Source organism: Gossypium hirsutum, chromosome A10, assembly GCF_007990345.1.
Source record: "Gossypium hirsutum isolate 1008001.06 chromosome A10, Gossypium_hirsutum_v2.1, whole genome shotgun sequence".
Classification (NCBI taxonomy): Eukaryota; Viridiplantae; Streptophyta; class Magnoliopsida; order Malvales; family Malvaceae; genus Gossypium; species Gossypium hirsutum.
The window spans coordinates 5750838-5769272 of NC_053433.1; the positions used below are offsets into that span (position 1 = coordinate 5750838).

The 18435-nt window shown below is 31.6% G+C and overlaps 4 protein-coding genes across 5 annotated transcripts; 2 read left to right on the plus strand and 2 right to left on the minus strand.

Annotated features, from left to right (window-relative positions):
• Positions 1–4: 4 nt before the first annotated feature.
• Positions 5–1776, minus strand: LOC107897434 (growth-regulating factor 5). Of its 2 annotated transcripts, none has more exons than XM_016822886.2 (4): positions 1465–1776; positions 880–1327; positions 467–774; positions 5–363 (listed from the first exon to the last, which is right to left on the minus strand). In XM_016822886.2, the coding sequence occupies exons 1-4, from the start codon at positions 1640–1642 to the stop codon at positions 356–358; spliced, it is 942 nt and encodes a 313-aa protein (XP_016678375.1). In that variant the 5' UTR covers positions 1643–1776; the 3' UTR covers positions 5–355. The 2 variants fall into 2 exon arrangements, with proteins under 2 accessions (XP_016678375.1, XP_016678374.1); XM_016822885.2 differs by having other exon boundaries at positions 880–1330; positions 1465–1774.
• A 6344-nt stretch (positions 1777–8120) lies between these two features.
• LOC107897432 (protein NODULATION SIGNALING PATHWAY 1) lies at positions 8121–9972 on the plus strand. Its single transcript, XM_016822882.2, has one exon. It carries the CDS (start codon positions 8207–8209, stop codon positions 9842–9844), a length of 1638 nt encoding a protein of 545 aa, XP_016678371.1. The 5' UTR covers positions 8121–8206; the 3' UTR covers positions 9845–9972.
• A 427-nt stretch (positions 9973–10399) lies between these two features.
• On the minus strand, positions 10400–12829 carry LOC107897433 (E3 ubiquitin-protein ligase SPL2). The gene is made up of 6 exons (XM_016822884.2): positions 12319–12829; positions 12121–12222; positions 11795–11965; positions 11536–11657; positions 11085–11204; positions 10400–10903 (listed from the first exon to the last, which is right to left on the minus strand). Exons 1-6 carry the CDS (start codon positions 12673–12675, stop codon positions 10615–10617), a joined length of 1161 nt encoding a protein of 386 aa, XP_016678373.1. The 5' UTR covers positions 12676–12829; the 3' UTR covers positions 10400–10614.
• A 4368-nt stretch (positions 12830–17197) lies between these two features.
• Positions 17198–18418, plus strand: LOC107897431 (transcription initiation factor TFIID subunit 9). The gene is made up of 3 exons (XM_016822881.2): positions 17198–17406; positions 17536–17809; positions 17999–18418. The coding sequence occupies exons 2-3, from the start codon at positions 17552–17554 to the stop codon at positions 18266–18268; spliced, it is 528 nt and encodes a 175-aa protein (XP_016678370.1). The 5' UTR covers positions 17198–17406; positions 17536–17551; the 3' UTR covers positions 18269–18418.
• Positions 18419–18435: the final 17 nt, after the last annotated feature.

An 18435-nucleotide genomic window follows, 5' to 3' on the forward strand; every position in this document is an offset into this window, starting at 1 on the left:
GTGCTTAGAAACAAAGTTCTGATTTCACATGCTTTATGGGCCATAAAGCAATGGAATTTATTTTATAATACAAAGCAGAAACCTAAAAGGAAATATCTTACTTCATAAGGGCGATTCTGTAGTCAAAGAAACGAAGTATTACATATTCGAAACATGTTTCCTCCAGGGAAGAAGATAAAAAGTAGGTTATCAGAGTGGGTGACAGCAACAAATAGATAAATCTTCCACTGGCCCTACATTGTTTGGTTTTTCACAACTTTTTCAGAACAAAGCAATCCTAGCCACAATTTCAACAGCTAAGGTATTGAAATTGACCCTTCATTCAAGTGCTTTTATTGATTCCATTATTGGGACCTCAACTATCTGCAGGAACCAAAAAGATCCGGTGTGAGCAAATGGACAAACAAACATTTGTACTAGATGTGAAAAAAACCAAAAATGATGGGTGAAATTGAAAAAAAATTGCCTGATTGGACCCTGGAATTGGATGCAAGATCAAGCCAAGAACCATTGTTGTTCCCTTGTGTCCAATCCCCTAAAAATTGGTGGACTGGTTTTTGAGTTCCTTCATCCTTTTCTAACTTGATTGGCTTAGCTGACTTGATATCAGTACCTAAAACGAAGCATTGCTGCCCCTGCTTTGAACCATTGTTGTCACCAAAGCTTTGGACCATTGTCAGTGGCTGATAAGAATCAGATACAACTCTTACACTCGCTGAAGCTTCGGGGAAGAAAGATCTTTCATCAACACCTTCCCTTGTTCCATGAACATACCTATTTATAAAGAACAAAACAACTTTTTACTGGTATTACAGAATGATGGCCAAGTAAAGAAAAAGATTATTCAATTAATCTACTTTTAAGCTATAAAAAAGAAACCTGTAAAGTTTATCAGTCTGAGGGTAATCAATTCCAGTTCCAGAGTCTAGGAAATGATGAGATGGAACTGATAAGCCTGAACCATGAAGTCTCGTAGAAGAATGAGAATAAAGAAAGGGGTCGAAATGGGTGAAGTTTTCAGTAGCCATAGGAGAAAAAGAGAGAGAAGAACTTGAAGTGGGAAGGTTACTGTTGATTGATGGGAAAGATGGTGAAAGGATGGAAGCTGCTGCTGTTGTTGGTGGTGCTGGTGGTGCTGTTGATGATGATGAATTAGCTTCCACAGGCTTTCTTGAACGGTTCCTGCCTCTATGCATGTGCCTCTCACAGTACTTGGAGTCTGGGTAAGCTTCTTTGGAGCATCTCCATTTTTTTCCATCAGTTCTCCTGCACCTCCCCGGCTCTGGGTCTGGTTTTCTGCCAAAACCCACCTGAAAACAGCCCCACCCTGCTGCAACCACCACAAGGCACCATCATTTTAATTTTTTGACCAAAATCATTCAACAATAAAGGTGTAACTCACATACAAAAAGTAGTGCAACTCCAATTTGTTTTTTTGTTTTTTTTTTTTTTGCAGATACTTACTGGGTTGGTGAGGGAAGAGGTGTGAAGCCAAAGAAGAATCAAAGCTTGTTTTGACAGAATAAAGGAGTTGAGGTGGGATAGGAACTCCTGAAACCATGTATTTGAAGATGAGAGCTTGGTGTTCAAGCTCTTGCCATTGATTTGGAGTGAAAAGGTACTTATTTCTGGCACTAATCATGTTTAAAAGTTGAAAAAAACTAAAAACGAACCCCAAAAAAATTATTTTATCTTATGATTCTCTGATGGAACAATAAGAAGAACAAACAAGACCCAATCTAAAGAGCTCTCTGAAATAGGGGGGTTATTGCTTCTGCTTCTGCTGCTGTTGCTGCTTTTAATCTGTCTGACATCTTCACACACAAAAAATCTATAAAAGAAAAAGAACAAATACAGAAATACCAGTAATATTATGATATACATTATTAGTGTATAAAATTGATGTATTCATTGTTAATTATTAATATTATTTATTTTTAAGAATGATTATTGGGATATTGAGGATTTTTAATAAAATGTTATTCTGTGTTTCTACATTTATATATCGATGTATTAAGTATAAATTTATCGTATTATATTACTGTATATACGTAAAGGAAAGAAGGTGACTACTGAGTAATAGTACTGACTTCATGCACGCACATATGCCCTTTTGCTGTCTCCACCTCTTTTCTCCTTGAAATGGGTGCCCATCTCATTTTGCAAAGCTGCTAAATATTTATTATTTTTTTCTTTTTTAAGCGGGGGTTTGGTTGATAAAATCATATTATATAATATTTAAATTTTAAGTATTTTCATCATTTCGTAATTTTACTTTTAAATAATATTAAGATGTTGTGATATAAAAGGTGTTTAGTTCGTCGAATCTTAAACAACGTTTAGAATGTAAAATTATTTGTAGAATATAATTTTTTTATTTGATTGAAATGTAATATGTTTGGTTAATAGAATATATTATTATCTAGAAACAAATTTTATTAAAGTGTTTGTATTAAAAAAAAATTAATTTTGTAAGTTAAATATGTTTTAGTTTTAAATTGTTCATAAAATTATAATAATTTAGAAAATTCATTTTTTATTATATCATTTTATCATATAAATTCAATTCAACAATAATTTTTTAGTTTATTTTGGAGAATTTGATTTGCTTTTAATATAAAAAGAAAAAGTGAAAGTAAAATAATAAAATGGAGCTTTAAATTTTATGTTCTAATTAATATGATTTGGGGTTCCCAAAACCCAATTTGGGTTCTTTTATAAAAATGTTAATGTTTATGGCAATTTGGATTTTGTTTAATAATGTAAGTTATTATAGCTTTATTTGTAAATTTTGTAAAGTTATTTTCTTTATATGTTTTTTTTTTGGAAATAAAAGCCTCCACTTTTTATTATCTTACATAAAAGTTTAATAAATAAGGTTAAAATAGCCTACATTATTACCCAACAAAACCCAGATTGACATAAATATTAACAATTTAAAAGGAACTCAGACTATTTGGAAAATTATATTATGAATTTTAGTTTCACCTCTCTTTTCATATTAAATAAACTATCAGTTTAATGGCTGTTGAATTGAATTCATATGATAAAATTAAAGTGTAATAAAATGAATTTCTCAATTTATTATTTTTTAAGAAAAATTTAAGATTAAAAAATGTTAAACTTATAGAAAAAAAACTAAAAATTATATAATAAAGACAATTTAGTAATATTTGCTTTTAGGTAATATTACATTTAATCAACTAATCACATGAAGCTTAAATTATAGTTAAATAAACTAAATAAATTAATCTTATATTCCATCCGTAATCTTACATTTCTATAATCTTATTACAAGACATAATTTAATATTTGGTAAACCAAATACACCCTTAAAACATAAGAATTAATCTTCACTATAGTTGTTGGATCCGGACTAGCTGATCGAATCATTTAGACCAAGAACTGCTTGGTATAATGATTCGAACAAAAAGATTGAATCGATTGCACAATGAATCACTTCGAATCAAGTGTATATTATGCGTGCATAAAAAATTAGAAGTATTATAAGAGAAAATAAATGTTAAAATTTATCTTTAACTAACAAGTATCAATTATAACTGTAAGTTACATTACATTTTTAAGAGGAAGATTCGGGTTTAAATTTTAAAAATAATATTATTAAGAAAAACAATTATAAATATTGAAAGGATTAATATTCATGAAACGTAAAATGGATATGAAAAATATATTAATTTGAGTTAACGATTTTTTTGTTTTTTCTAATGAGAAAAGTTTTACCTTTCCTCAAATTCACTACTATTGATATGCTCCGAGATAAGATTATACTTTTTGAGTATAATTTCATTTGTTTTATGTCTGAGAATATTTGTGTTGAGGATTATTTCAACTTTGTTTATATGGAAGATTGTTAGTGAAAGGACATTTCTTCTCATTTTGCTTTGGATTGAGTTATGGTTAGGCTATGGATCCTAGTGTATATGTTGTTGTGCTCGGTCTTATGAACCACCTTAGGTTTGGGCCTACATGCTTTTATCGCTGGATGTTACTTGAGCTACATGTACGTTACAAGGGTTATGATGAGTCACGGAGTACGTGACAACCTTTCATTAGTTGTTGTGATTTTTGGCAAACGTGCAGCGGTGGTGCTCAAGTCATGCACGGAGTGGGTGTAGAGATCCCCATTTTTTCTGTAAATAATGAACTTTGTTTCCTTCTCCTTCACTTGATCGGGTTTCCAAATATCTTAAAAATATCCATTTTTGAAAATTTTATGGTGTTTTTCTTTTTTGGTTGCTTTTTTTAATTATGGTTTTTTGTGGCTTGAGGGTAGTGAGATTCCTATGGGTTTTTTCACGTTGCTTAGGTGAGTTTCTATTTTTGTAAGTCGAATACTGATTTTGCACTTTGAGTTGCTCCACGGCCGGGGGGGGGGGGGTGAGTGGTGGTGTCGTGTGGAAGAAGAGTAGGTGAGTTATTTGTCAACGACGATGCCTTTGATTCTTTGAATGTATGATGATGGAGGAAGAGATGAAGGTGTTTCTGGGAGATTATGAGTTCTTGGGGAGAATTTGTTGAGTGCGATTTTTATGCTTGTGTATGCCTTTGAGGTCGGATTCCACCTTCATTTGCACCCTGCGTTGCAACAATTGGTACAATCTTGTAGCGTTGCTTTATCCGACAACCCAAAAATCTATTTAAATTATACTAAACCCCTAACACTCGACTTCACAAACAACTTTCCGCCTCAAAAAATAGCAGATTAGCAACCCTTGGAGTAGAGGCTTATTCCGCCATATCCGCCAGTTAATGGACTGCTCAACCATTAGACTTGAAAATCACTTCCTTATACATCATATCCCACATTCAAAAGACATAACAATCCGTGTCATTTATGCATCGTTATATATTATTCTATGGCTTATAAATTTTATTATATTATATATTTTCTTCAGAACCTTCATATATATTATTATTTAAAAAAAAATAGTGGTTGAATCGGTGTTAACTAACTAAATCTTGGGACTAAAAACAAGGATGATCATGCATCCTGTGATATAAGCTTAAAAGTAAATTATAACCTCTATTCCTGGCGCCTGAGATTAGGCACTTATCGTACCCTTGATGCTCTTAGATGCCATTCATCCACATCTCCGGATTGCACTACAACAATTGCTTACATCTGTAAAATTGACAAGCTCGAAGGCACGAGCTAAGAAGATGCCAATGTGATATTTTCAACACTTGTGCATGCTAAAAGCATTGACCAAGGTCTTCTAGTTCCGATGGAATTGGTTCTACCCATCACTTGCCTAAAAAAGAGACAAAAAAACTTTAACGAAAAAAAACTAAACTTACACTACCACAGTTTTTGTAATTTCAAATGTTATAAAAAATGTTAATTTATTGTGTCTTAAAATGATATGACAAAAAATGCCACCCAAGTTTAAGAATACTCTTATTTTAGTTATTAAAAAAATAATAATCTCAACTTTGTTACCATTGTTTAAAAAAATTTAAAGTTGTAGCCATTCCGACATTAAAATAAATTTGGTCCCATAATTTAATGTTAATGTAACATTTCATCTTAGTTTTAAAATTTTTAATAAATTTAACCTTAAGCATCTATCTATTTTATCGGTTCGAGTCTTTGAGCTTATTAAGAGTTACTATCTTTATTATCATCCCAAAACTAAAATTATTCAAACTGGATTGAATTCGGAAGTGATCATAATACCAATCTAAAGAGAGACATTAAATAGATTAACCTACAATCCATATAAATTGATTGAATCAAACTAATAAAATTAATTGAATTAAATTTCTATTTTTTGAATTTTTAATAATTTATTTAATTAAATTAGTAATCGCTACAAACGATTCTACCACCTAACTTTGGGCCGACATAAACAACGAGAAGGATGAGCAACCTAAGGTCTATGCCTACCGTTATCCGATCTTTCTCACAATCCTTCACAGTTATGTAACATAAACTTTATGAAAATAATTCCAAGGCAACACATTTTGTGAAGGAAACAGTTTCTCAACATCTTTGCCTCAACGTTATATTTTGTTTCTCCGTCGTGTGTCGGAGTGGGAACACTTCCCGGTGCCGTTTAACCAACCTATTGGTGCCATGACACCTTTCTTCACCACCATTTTCGCCTTTTTAAGCTCCTTTTAAGGTAATAAAATTTATTTCGATCAAATTAAAATAAAAATGATGATGGAATTAACTATTATAGTAGTGAGATTGAATACGGTAACAGTGAGATTAAAATCAATAGTAAAATATGTATTTAGATTCAAATGCAACGGTGAGATGAAATTAAAATTAAAAAAAAAAATTAAGAAACTTAAATTAATATATATATCCATATATAATAAACAATTAAATTTTTTTATTTCTATTTATATAAATTAATAAATATAAATTAGAAGTATTTATGTTAAATAAAAATTAAGACATATTAAAAATATATTAAGTAATAAAAAAGATATATTAAAACTAATTAAATAAATTATAGGAATGTTAAATAATAAAGTAAAATAGAAGTGAGGGGTAAATTAGATTTTTTTTCTCTTGCCATTCAAATTCAAACTCAATTGGTTAAATTGGTTGGATAGTAAATCGATGACGATATCAATCTAGAAATTAATATTAAATTAACTAATTTAAGAATCAATATAAACCAATTGAATTGAACCAAAAAATCGACTGAATCAATAGTTGAATCGAATTTTTATTTTTCATGAATTTATAATAATTTTTTATACTAAAACGGAGAAACCGATTTGTTTAATTAACCATTACTTAATTAGATTCCAATCAACCGATCCTCCGGTGCAAATGGAGGCTCTAGTGTGTTTAAATTTTCAAGTGGAGTGAAATTTAAAGTCACTTTTGGTTAGTACCAATTCAAGTAAGAAGTAATTAAAGACAATATTTTTACTTCTCGGGATCTGGAATCAGATCGATAAGGTCAACGGGTGAATTCAAGTGATTTAAAATAAATAAATTATTTAAAACTTCTAAAAAATAAAAAATTATAAAAAATAATTTATTTATTTTTTAATTTAATTCAATCAATTTATTCGGATTTAATGATGATCGAAAGAGCATCATACCCAATCAATCCAATCAAGATAATATTGTTGAGTACCCAAAAATAACTAAAATTAAATTATTCAAAAAAAAAGTTCAGTCACCAAAGCATTTTTTAGGTTTAACTTTGCCTCCGTAATTACTTTAAAAATTAAATGTAAAATAACTTAAATTACTTTAATAGATGGAATATTTTGATGAAAGCTGTCGTTCCCTTTTTTTTAACAAATTTTAGCTTTAATCTCTTTATTTTTTTAAAATTATATAATAATAGTTAAATTTCAATATCTATATTTCATTCAAACTTCAAATTAAATTTTTATACTTTAATTTTGATATAATTTGACACCTTAATTTTTAAAATGTCATTAGTTAATTTAAATATTTTATTTTAATTAAAATATTAATTACAATGTTATTTTTTTTACTCGAATACTAAGTGGATATCTTTCTAATTTAAAAATGTCATGTCAGCACATTTAATAAAAGAACTTTAACAGCGTTAATAAATAAATTTTAAATTTTAAATTAAAAAATAAAGGAATTAAATTTTTAAAAATAAAAATATAGAGATTAAATTTTAAATGTAGAAAATATAATAAATCTTAATAAATTATATAACCTTTAGGTTTTTATTTTATAATTTAATCAGAAAAAAAATTATCAAACTTAATATAAAAAGTAAAAGCGGAATCAAATAATTTAATAATTTTAATAAAAAGCAGAAACAGAGTTTGCCGTCTCTCAATCTGTCATTTCACTTGTTGATATCAACAAATGGTGACATTGATCCAATAGAAAATGAAAAGCAAGACATAGACAAAGCTCCCAACATTTCTTACACCCTTAATTAAACAAATAAAAAACCTTAATTAATTACATTAAACCCAAACAAAGCATCGCATCTTCCAAATAAAACAGCACACCAGACACTTCAATATGCCCTTTACCGTCCACTTCCAAACCTGCATCACTGCCCCCACTAATTATTTTTTTATTTATGTTTTTAACGATGTCATGAATGAAAGACAAAAGTATAACCATCGTTTCTCTTTCATTTGGTCAATGATCATCAAACAAACTCCATATCTCTTCAACCCTTGTCTAAACTGAGTTTTTCTTCAAGCTAAGGATTCATATATGACACTTGAGGAATCAGCAGAACCAAATCCATCCCAAGATCATATCTTGGATTGGCTTGAGGATTCTGCATCATTACTTCCATCTTTCTTGGATGATCCGTACAGCCCAGGCGACATCAATGGCTGTCAATGGTGGGATCCCAATCATGATTTCGGTCAAGATCTTATTACCATAGGTGCTGCTGTAGCTTCTATTAATAGTCCTGCCATTGCAGCTGCTGTGAGTAATGTCGATGCCGGTCTCGTACAGTCCGATTCTGCCATTGTTAATCCTCCCGTGCCATTGAGTTCGTCCAAGCGAAGGAGACCCACTGATAGCATCGTTCCGAGGATGTCGAAGAAGAGCTCGAATGGTAAGAACGATGAAAACGAAGACGGTAAAGCGGGGGTTGAAGAGGTTATGGGCAATAAGAGGTCAGCTGGAAATAAGAAAAACAAGTCTTCAGGGAATAACGGTAATAACAAGGAAGGAAGATGGGCTGAACAGTTATTGAACCCTTGTGCATCAGCGATAACCACCGGTAACCTCACTCGTGCTCAGCATCTATTGTATGTTCTCAACGAGCTTGCCTCATCGACCGGAGATGCCAACCACCGGCTTGCGGATCATGGCCTACGGGCCTTGACGCACCACTTATCGTCATCCTCTGCCTCGACTGCGCCTGTTACTTTCGCTTCCACTGAGCCGAAGTTCTTTCAACGATCTTTACTCAAGTTCTATGAGGTTAGTCCTTGGTTTGCATTCCCTAATACCATAGCCAACGCTTCCATACTCCAAATTCTTGCTCAAGAGCCTGATAAGACCCGTAATCTACATATCCTGGACATCGGTGTATCTCATGGTGTTCAATGGCCTACGCTCCTTGAGGCGCTGTCTCGCCGTTCCGGAGGTCCCCCACCTGTGGTTCGCATCACCGTTGTGGCGGCCACAGCTGAAAATAATCAAATCACGGACACCCCTTTTTCTATTGGTCCACCCGGCCACGATTTCTATTCCCGACTTCCCGGTTTCGCCAAGTCCATGAACATCAATTTGCAGATAAATAGACTCGAGAACCACCCAATACAACACCTGAATGCACAAACTATCAACAACTCACATGGAGAGACCTTGATAGTTTGCGCACAGTTCAGACTTCATCATCTTAACCACAATAGGCCTGATCAAAGAACCGAGTTCTTGAAAGTACTACGAAGTTTAGAACCAAAAGGGGTGATTCTAAGCGAGAACAACATGGATTGCAGCTGCAGCAGCTGCGGAGATTTCGCAACCGGATTCTCACGGAGAGTAGAGTACCTATGGAAGTTTTTGGACTCAACAAGCTCAGCATTTAAAGGACGAGAGAGCGAAGAAAGAAGAGTAATGGAAGGAGAAGCAGCAAAGGCATTAACAAACCAAGGAGAGATGAACGAAGGGAAAGAGAAATGGTACGAGAGGATGCAAGGCGTGGGGTTTAGGGCAGAAGTGTTTGGAGAGGACGCCATTGACGGGGCTCGAGCATTGCTGAGGAAGTATGACAGTAACTGGGAGATGATAGTTGAAGAAAAAGAGGGTTGTATTGGGTTGTGGTGGAAAGGGCAGCCTGTATCATTTTGTTCATTGTGGAAGCTAGATGTCAAGGTAGAGGAAAGTTAAAAAAAAAAAAAAACAGTTCTCGATATTGCTTTGTTTTGCTTTTGTTTTTGCTTTTTCATTTTTCTCCATAATCTCTATGTAAATTCTTAAAAAGTATAAAACTATGTGTGAAGGATGGCTTGCAGTCAGTTTTGACAATTGGTATAATCTTAATCAAATTCAACTTGTGTGCAAACTAAGAAGCAATTCACTATTTGAATTTCACAGCTCAATCACAAACATATGAAATGCTCCCTCAAGCAAAGCTAATGATACCAGTTAAAGAATTGAGGTAGCATTATATCATCATAAACTTCCATCAAAATAGTAAACCAATAACTAAACATATTGCCATATTTTTCATCCGAACCGTAAACCGATGACTAACATATCATCATATTGTTTTGTTGAAGAACTTAGCACCAATCTCAGAGCTCTAAAATCATTTATAGGAATACGGAATTTTACATTTTGCTTCAGTTCTTCCCTAGGCATATACATCATAGAACGAAACTAAAATTCAAACAGTGTTAGAAGTCTTACCCTGAAAAAAGGATTATAGACAAGAATCTCCAGTTTGACTTAATTCCATTCATATCACTATAACCCCGCTATGGAGCTAAGCCAACTCCAGCCCTTTCAATGTTATGGAAGCCAATTAGCAATGCTATAGTTAATTAGTATCATAGGGAATGGTATAAACTGTACCTAAAGCTTTTTCATGACATCCTGGTGTCAATATCTTGTTCAATGATTACAAAAATTCAATACAGTAACCATGTTCTTGCTAATTAAGATGCGTATATTCGCACTGAACTTCGGATCACCATGCGGCAAACAGGGCACTTTGGCACCAATTCCCGTTCGACCGATACAGCACAATGTTGGCAACAAACCAGGTGTCCACATGGAATAAATGCAGATCGTCTTCTCCTCATCAAGCAAATCACACACAACTCTCCATCTGGAACATCACTTAACTCTTCATCCAAATCCATCTGCAAGGTGGAGTCATCAGTGGCAGCATTGGCTGCTTGCTGAAACCGTCTTAGCCTCCTTTCTTTCCATTTATTCCAGTTCCTGAAGGCAATTCATTAAAAGACATTATGTTTATCTTTAACAAAGTGAACAAGGCAAATGTGCATAACTGCTCTGTTTTTTTTTTGGACGGTCTGCATATTTTTATAGGAATAAACCAAATGAGCCTTTCAGCATTATGAGGAAGTGGGGAAAAAGGGATCATTAGACTAAAACAAAATACCTTACAAAAGCATAGCCAAGAATACCAATAGAAAGTGAACCAAGGACGACACCACTCCAGAACAGTATTTTTGTCTTGAAGGCAAGATCCAACAGCATCTGATCTTTTGTCATGTCAGTACTGCAGTTGCAAGCGCAAAGAGGTTTGTAAGACGACCAATTCAAGAAAGACAATCACATTTAAGGTTAATCTGGGCTATGGCCATTTTCTACTCCTTTTTCTTTTTATTCTTGCCAAGTAAATAACAAAATGCAACATGAAGGTTTAAGAAAAATAGGAAAGTAAATTACTAGCACTTAAAAGTATCAGGAAAGTCCTAATGGAAAAGCAATAATTTTGAGACTAAGCTACGCTCTCCTATTTCAGATTATGAGCATGCAAGCATGAAATTTCCAAGTCCTAAAAGTGAAAAATAAAAAGTTAAAATGAACTTCGTCTCTAGACCACTTACAGGAAATAGGGAAGCTCCTTGCATGCCTTAACTTCAGGCACTCCATTACTAAAACCGCAAATGCCAACAGCACTGATATCCTTTCCCACAGGAAGAATTTTCTCTTCATCAAGCAGACCAACCTTAAAAACAGGTAAAATTATTATTTCTCATACAGATGAGCTTAACAAATGATGCAACACTACAATCAATAAGCAAAGGAAATCTTCAAATTTTAGCTTCAAAGGTAGTGATAAAATCTCAAATTTTCTTAACTCACAGGGTATTCATGACCGAACAAAGCCTGAAGGAATGTATAAGGTGAAGCATTTATAGGATGCAATTGATGATAAACTGTAGTAAGAGGCAGGGGATGCTTGGAGCCATTCATGTTCACAATGACAAAATCAGATTGTGGCCATTGACCACCTTCAACCAAAATGAAAGGAACCTGCGGTACATTAAAATCGAAAACAGAACAAAATTCTAATGAACATAATAAACACTCCAAAAAGAAGTTCTAATTGAAAGCATAATACGACAAAAACAATTAAGCATTAAAGCAATCAATTCAGAATTAAGGGAAAATGGAAACTTTTAACTTACTGTTCTCATAGAAGTTGACTCTTTTTTATTCCAAGATCTCCCAATAATAGCACGTAAATCAGAAGTCCATCCAAACAATCCCCTCCATTCATGATAAATATACTTAATTTTGAAAAATAATAATAACAAAAAATTAGAACTTCAACAATTAGATTATATTAAAAAAAGAAAACAGTTCTTTATTGTTTAAGTCCTTACAGTTTGTGTTCTTTGGATGATAACAGCTTTATCACCAGACTCTTGAGAGACGAGAACGTTACTCTTAAGGCTCTTCAAGCTCCGTAAATCGGTAGCCGATCTAGCCTCGACGGCGCCGCGAATCACGACGATAGGCTCTTCGGGGGAATCCGACCTATCCTCTTCAAGGAGGGAACGGAGGTCGGCAACACGCAAGTACGGTGCACCACGAATTTTTCGTAGGGCAGTGGAGGTTGCCTTGAACCGGAAGATTGTGCGCAGGGCGGCATAGGCTAGGGCAGCACCTAAAACGGCGCCATCGAAAGAAAGCGCTAGTTGTGAGATTAAGGAGGCTACAGCTTGTTCATGTGAGGACATTTTGATAACTATTTACATCAGCGGCCACGTTATCGGCGTTAAAACGGAAGGCAACCGGCGACTGGAGAAGAGAGACTGATCGAGCGCACGAGAAATGACTGAGCGAAAGAGAAAGAGGTTTTTATTTTTTATTTTGGTTTATAATTAGATTACATAATTAGTTAATGTTAACCCATTATAAATATAAATAAGGAATAAACACGTTTTAATGCCATTCAATTTACATTTCTTTTTGCATGGATAATAATATTATCATCAGTTGAGTTAAGATTAGAGTTAGAGCTTTTCGAAAAATGGAATTAGGTAAAATAATAGGGAACATTTAGAAAATAAGTTAGGCATTAGTTACAGTTTTTTTTATCTTAACTCAGACCCTACTTAGCTTAAATTTAATTTTTTATTTTTATTTGTCTATTATTTTTTCATTGTTTTACTGTTATTTTTTACTGTTTTGCTGTTATTAACACTATTACGTGTTTTTATCTTGTTATTATTATTTGAATTTTATGTAACTCTTACTTTATGGTTAATTTTATTATTATTTTAGAGACATTTGTTTAAGTTGCTCCTATCTTAGTGTTCGCTACTATAACTAATTTTTTTAATTTATTTTTAATTTATTAAAAAACATTTATTTAATGTTTTTGGTGTTGTTGGCGTATTATATTTTTTAAAATTTTTAAATAAAAATTTTAAAAATATAATACGAGCGAGTTGAACCTGAACCTATCAATCAGGCCTAAAATTTTATTAGAATCTGATTTAAATCTAGCCTGATCATGAACAACTCTATTTTTTTATTTGTTAAAAGAACTCAAAAATAATACTACGTCTACTATAATTAACATAAAATCATAAAATGAGAAAAAAAAAGACACATGATTGTTGTTTAATATATTTGTAAAATTTATCTAAAAAATATCTTTGTGAAATTTTAAAAAAAATACTATTGAAACAAACAATTTATAATAATTATGTTAATACAGAAATATATATATTTATTATAATGATATCAAAATAAAACATCAGTTTCTATTTATTTATGTTATAAATACAATTTATCGACTTAAATGTTTAATTTTCTTTCAAATAATTAGTTAAAAGTGGTAAAATTAATAGAGAAATTTTATTTTATACTCATTAAATACTAAGAGTCATAACTTATTTGAAGCAATAAAAATATAAAACTTAATTTAAATTATTTACTAAAATTTAAGGGATTTTTTTGTAAATTGAAAAAATGTTGAAAAATTAAAATTAATTGTTTTTATATATTTAATTTGCTTGCGGAGAATAGCAATGTGACCGGATTGATAGATTGTACAAGACAATGGCTGTGTACTGATTTATTATTGTCGAACGATTTATTTATTTTTGTAATTTTTTTATCTTAGTTTAATTGGCATAAATATTTTAGCAGAGGAGATGAGTTTTAGTAGACTAAAATATATTATCTTACTATTTATAGGTTGATGAGGGACTATGAATAGTTCTAAACATTATGTCAAAAAGAATATGTATAATCAACCGTTAAAATAAAATTTATAGAAAATAGAACTTATCCTTCTAAGAGAAGTAAATTTCATTAAAATACCCAAGCCAACAGACACTCAAATTTAACTTCTTAATTTTCATCCAAAATAAAGAACAATCAAACCTATAAAAAAAAAGATAAATAATAAATTTAGAGTAATTTGCATAAAATAAAGCCGCTCGTGTTAAAAGATGAACTGTATTATTAGTTTACCTGTGAATTCAACTGATGGAAAAAGATTAAAAACAGGAACTAATATGAAGAAATCTTCGATCAACAACCTCCAATCTAAAATATCTAAACTACCATGGCAAAAAACATACCAAATGCATCGACTATCAATTTCTAAACAATATCATCTACATGCAACGACCTAGGCCAAGAAAAGGCTTCAGGAGCTGCAAGGATTTCGGCCATGAAAGTATCCAAATTACTCTTCATAGAACCTGAGATACAATGAACAAAGTCACCTCTGTCGTTCCTCACAATCGCTGCCCAACCCATAGTGATGCTGTGAGCAAAAATAGCACCATCAATATTGCATTTAAGTTTATCCCATGGCGACGTACACCAATGATAATATATGGGTAAAGATCAACTTAGTCTATTAATCATAATCCTTTGATTTAATTGTTTTTTATATTTAAAAATAGTTTATATATCAAAAAAACCCTTGAAAAATGTAAAAGAAAAAAAACCAATTAAATTTCTGTATTAAATTCGCACCCAGTTGAGTCTTTGACTTTAATTAAAATAATCAATTAAACTTCTCCATTAACAAATTCGTGGTTGACTACATTGTCTGCTAAAATAAATTGATAAACCAATCAGATAGTGATATATGACAACTTCTAATTTAATCTAATATACAAGCATTTGTTCAAGATAATTATTTCATATTCAATTTAAGTGCCAATAGTGACTTTCTTCATCATCAAGGGATTGGTGATGATCAATTTGTTGTTGACTGATGATCTTGCTGCTCAGTTTGACCAAAATATGTGGGACGTATCTGGTCTGAGAGTCAGGACATTAAAGCATTCGAGCTTGAACTTACCCATGCTGCACTCAAACAATCAGAGGAATGTTGTTATAAAAGGTCACTACGCTTCTTCACAAGGTTGTATCTTTCTTTCCCTTTGATCTTGGTCAGTTAATACAGGGGCAAGAGTTAAGTAGCTGATTTAGTTGTTGATTTGCCTGCTCATGGATTTTTTCTTTACTAAAGAAGATAGTTTTTTTTTTGTTGTTGTTGTTGAACATGAAGCTTGTTTTCACAACTTCTTTTCTATTAAGGGTATTTTGACACCTTAATCATTTCAGGAATTCACAATTAAATCCATGGATTAAAGAAGAGTGTTGAGTCTATTGTTTTTGCTTGATATATTGCTAAGATGTTGAAAAAGTTAGAGGGAAGGATTTTGAGTGTGAGTTATAATTATCGACTACAACTCCAATTACAATTTAAGGAAAAGTTGACAATATATTATAATTTGTTTTATTTGATTGGTATGTTTTGATTAAATATATTTGTACTCTTATTTGTTTATTTTTGAAGACTTTAGAGATTTTACCTGCAATAATTAAGTAAAACTAATTCAATTCAATCTTTTGATGTAGTCGAAATTTTTCTAAATAAAAAATTTGATCTTGATGATTAGAAAACTATTACTGAAAATATACTTTTTTAAGTATCTATTTTAAAGAAATTAGATATAGATATTGATTATAACTGAATATGAGAGATGTAACACTTTATTTATTTAATTAAGCATTGCTTTTATGTGCATAAATGGTTAGGGGCAATGTTTTAAAGAGAGAATAATATAATATAAGAGTGAAATCACAACTTTATAAATGAGTTAGATTACTCTTTAAGCAGTATCCCATAAACATAAGCAAATTTCAACATTGCCCAAACAAATTGATTATATCTAATTTTTTTAATTTTATAAATTATTTCACACCGTTGCAATTGAAAGAATATCTTGCAAGTCAACATCAATGAACTTTTGGTACACTCTTTTTCTTTCCTTCTGTTTTTTTCTTTTCATTTATTGGTTCACTTGGTTGTTTTTTTTTTTTTGACCTTTTTCATAAAAAATAGTTTTTTAATGAAACACAATTTTCATAAAAAACAAAAAAACTAATTTAAATTAACTTAAATTATTTTTTAATTTATAGAATAATATAATGTTATCGATATTATGAATCTATTATTAATATATAAGTATTCATTAATTTACTTACCACTTTCAATGGTTTTTTTTATTAAAAAATCAATTAAATGGTTTTCAGAATTTGTTATAAAAAAATAAACTATCAAAATTTTAAATTTCAATTAATTAAACTTTTTTAATAAATTATCAAATATAGTTTTAAGGATTAATATTTACTATAGTATTGACAATCTGTATCTCTTTTATGCTTAAGCCTTTTTTAGATCTAATTAATATCTAAATTTGAAAATTATGAATTAATTTAATATTTTTTTAAGTACATAACTAACACTGTTAAAATATGTTGATGTGGCACCGATGGCTAATAGTATGGTAACATATGACAATTTCATATTTTGAAACATGACAAACTTTTTTTTTATAAATTTTAAATATTTTTAAATTTTTTATTATATATCAAAATGTTAAACTATCACGTGTTATCATGTTATTAGTTATTGATATCACGTCAACATATTTCAATAGTATTTATCAAGGACCTAAAAAAATTTCAAATTAATTTATGATTTCTAAATTTAAATACGCTTAGGTACCAAACACAAATAAAAAAGAAGACAGGAGAAATCTTTTTAAAATCTTTATATAATTGAGTGGTAAAAAAATTGAATAAAATTTACATACATGATCTAATAAAATTTAAGGTAAATTTATTTTAAATTAAATAAGAGAATAACTCATTTTAACGGTTTCAAACTCACATGTCGGAAGGATTTAATCCGTAACTTTAAGCAATTTGTAAGTTTATATAAATTTTTTAAAATATCCTAAGAAAAAGTAATGATAAATTCTGCTAATTACTATCCATAAGACCCGACCCGAATAAGTCGTCGCCACCGCATCTTGTACCCAAACCCAGTCAGATTTCGAAGTTCTTTAAGGTTTTCGTTTCTCTCTTCCTCTCTCTCTCCTCTCCGGGAACTACTGAAATCCCTGCCTATAATCAATCTCTTAGCAAAGGTAATTTCACATATCGTTTCTCCACTTAGGGTTTCTTTTTCTTTTTTTGAATTTCGAACTTTTTTTCGTTAATTTTATTTGTTCGAAAGCTGAGAAATTAAGATTTAACTTTCTGATATGGGATTAAAGGGCCAAGCTATAGACAATGGCAGAAGGCGAAGAGGATCTGCCGAGGGATGCTAAGATTGTCAAGTCACTGCTTAAATCAATGGGCGTGGAGGACTATGAACCTCGCGTTATCCATCAATTTCTCGAGCTTTGGTATCGCTATGTCGTGGATGTGTTGACGGATGCGCAGGTGTACTCTGAACATGCCGGCAAGCAAACCATCGATTGCGATGATGTCAAACTTGCTATTCAATCTAAAGTCAATTTCAGCTTCTCGCAACCCCCACCCAGAGAGGTAGATACTTTTGCTTAAAAATGTTACCTTTTTACTACTTACATTTAACCAAATTGTTTAAATTCTATGGCTTTTAGATCAATTTTGTGCTGAAATATCATAAATCTTGTGCTTTCTTGAATGAATGCAATATATGAGTTAAAGATTTTTGTGAAATTGATTATATTATATTATATTTGTTGGTGTTAGGTGCTTTTGGAATTGGCAAGAAATAGGAATAAAGTTCCATTGCCAAAGGCAATACCAGGGCCTGGGATTCCCCTTCCTCCTGAGCAGGATACATTGATAAGTACAAACTACCAACTGGCTATCCCTAAGAAGCAACCGGCACAGGCGATGGAAGAGATGGAAGAGGATGAAGAAAGTGTTGAACCTAATTCCTCGCAAGAGCATAAGACCGATGCACCGCACCCAACGTCTCAAAGAGTATCGTTCCCTCTCACTAAGCGCTCTAAGTGAGGTTTCTGCTTTTGTAAGATGTTTCAATAATCCATTTAGGTAGGGTAATATATATGCTTGAAGATTTTATCATATTCATGAGAATGAAGGGTTGATTTTTCTCATGATTGGATGTAATGAATCGTTGTAATAGAATCAAGTTTCTGCTTCTCCTGTTAGTGTTAAAA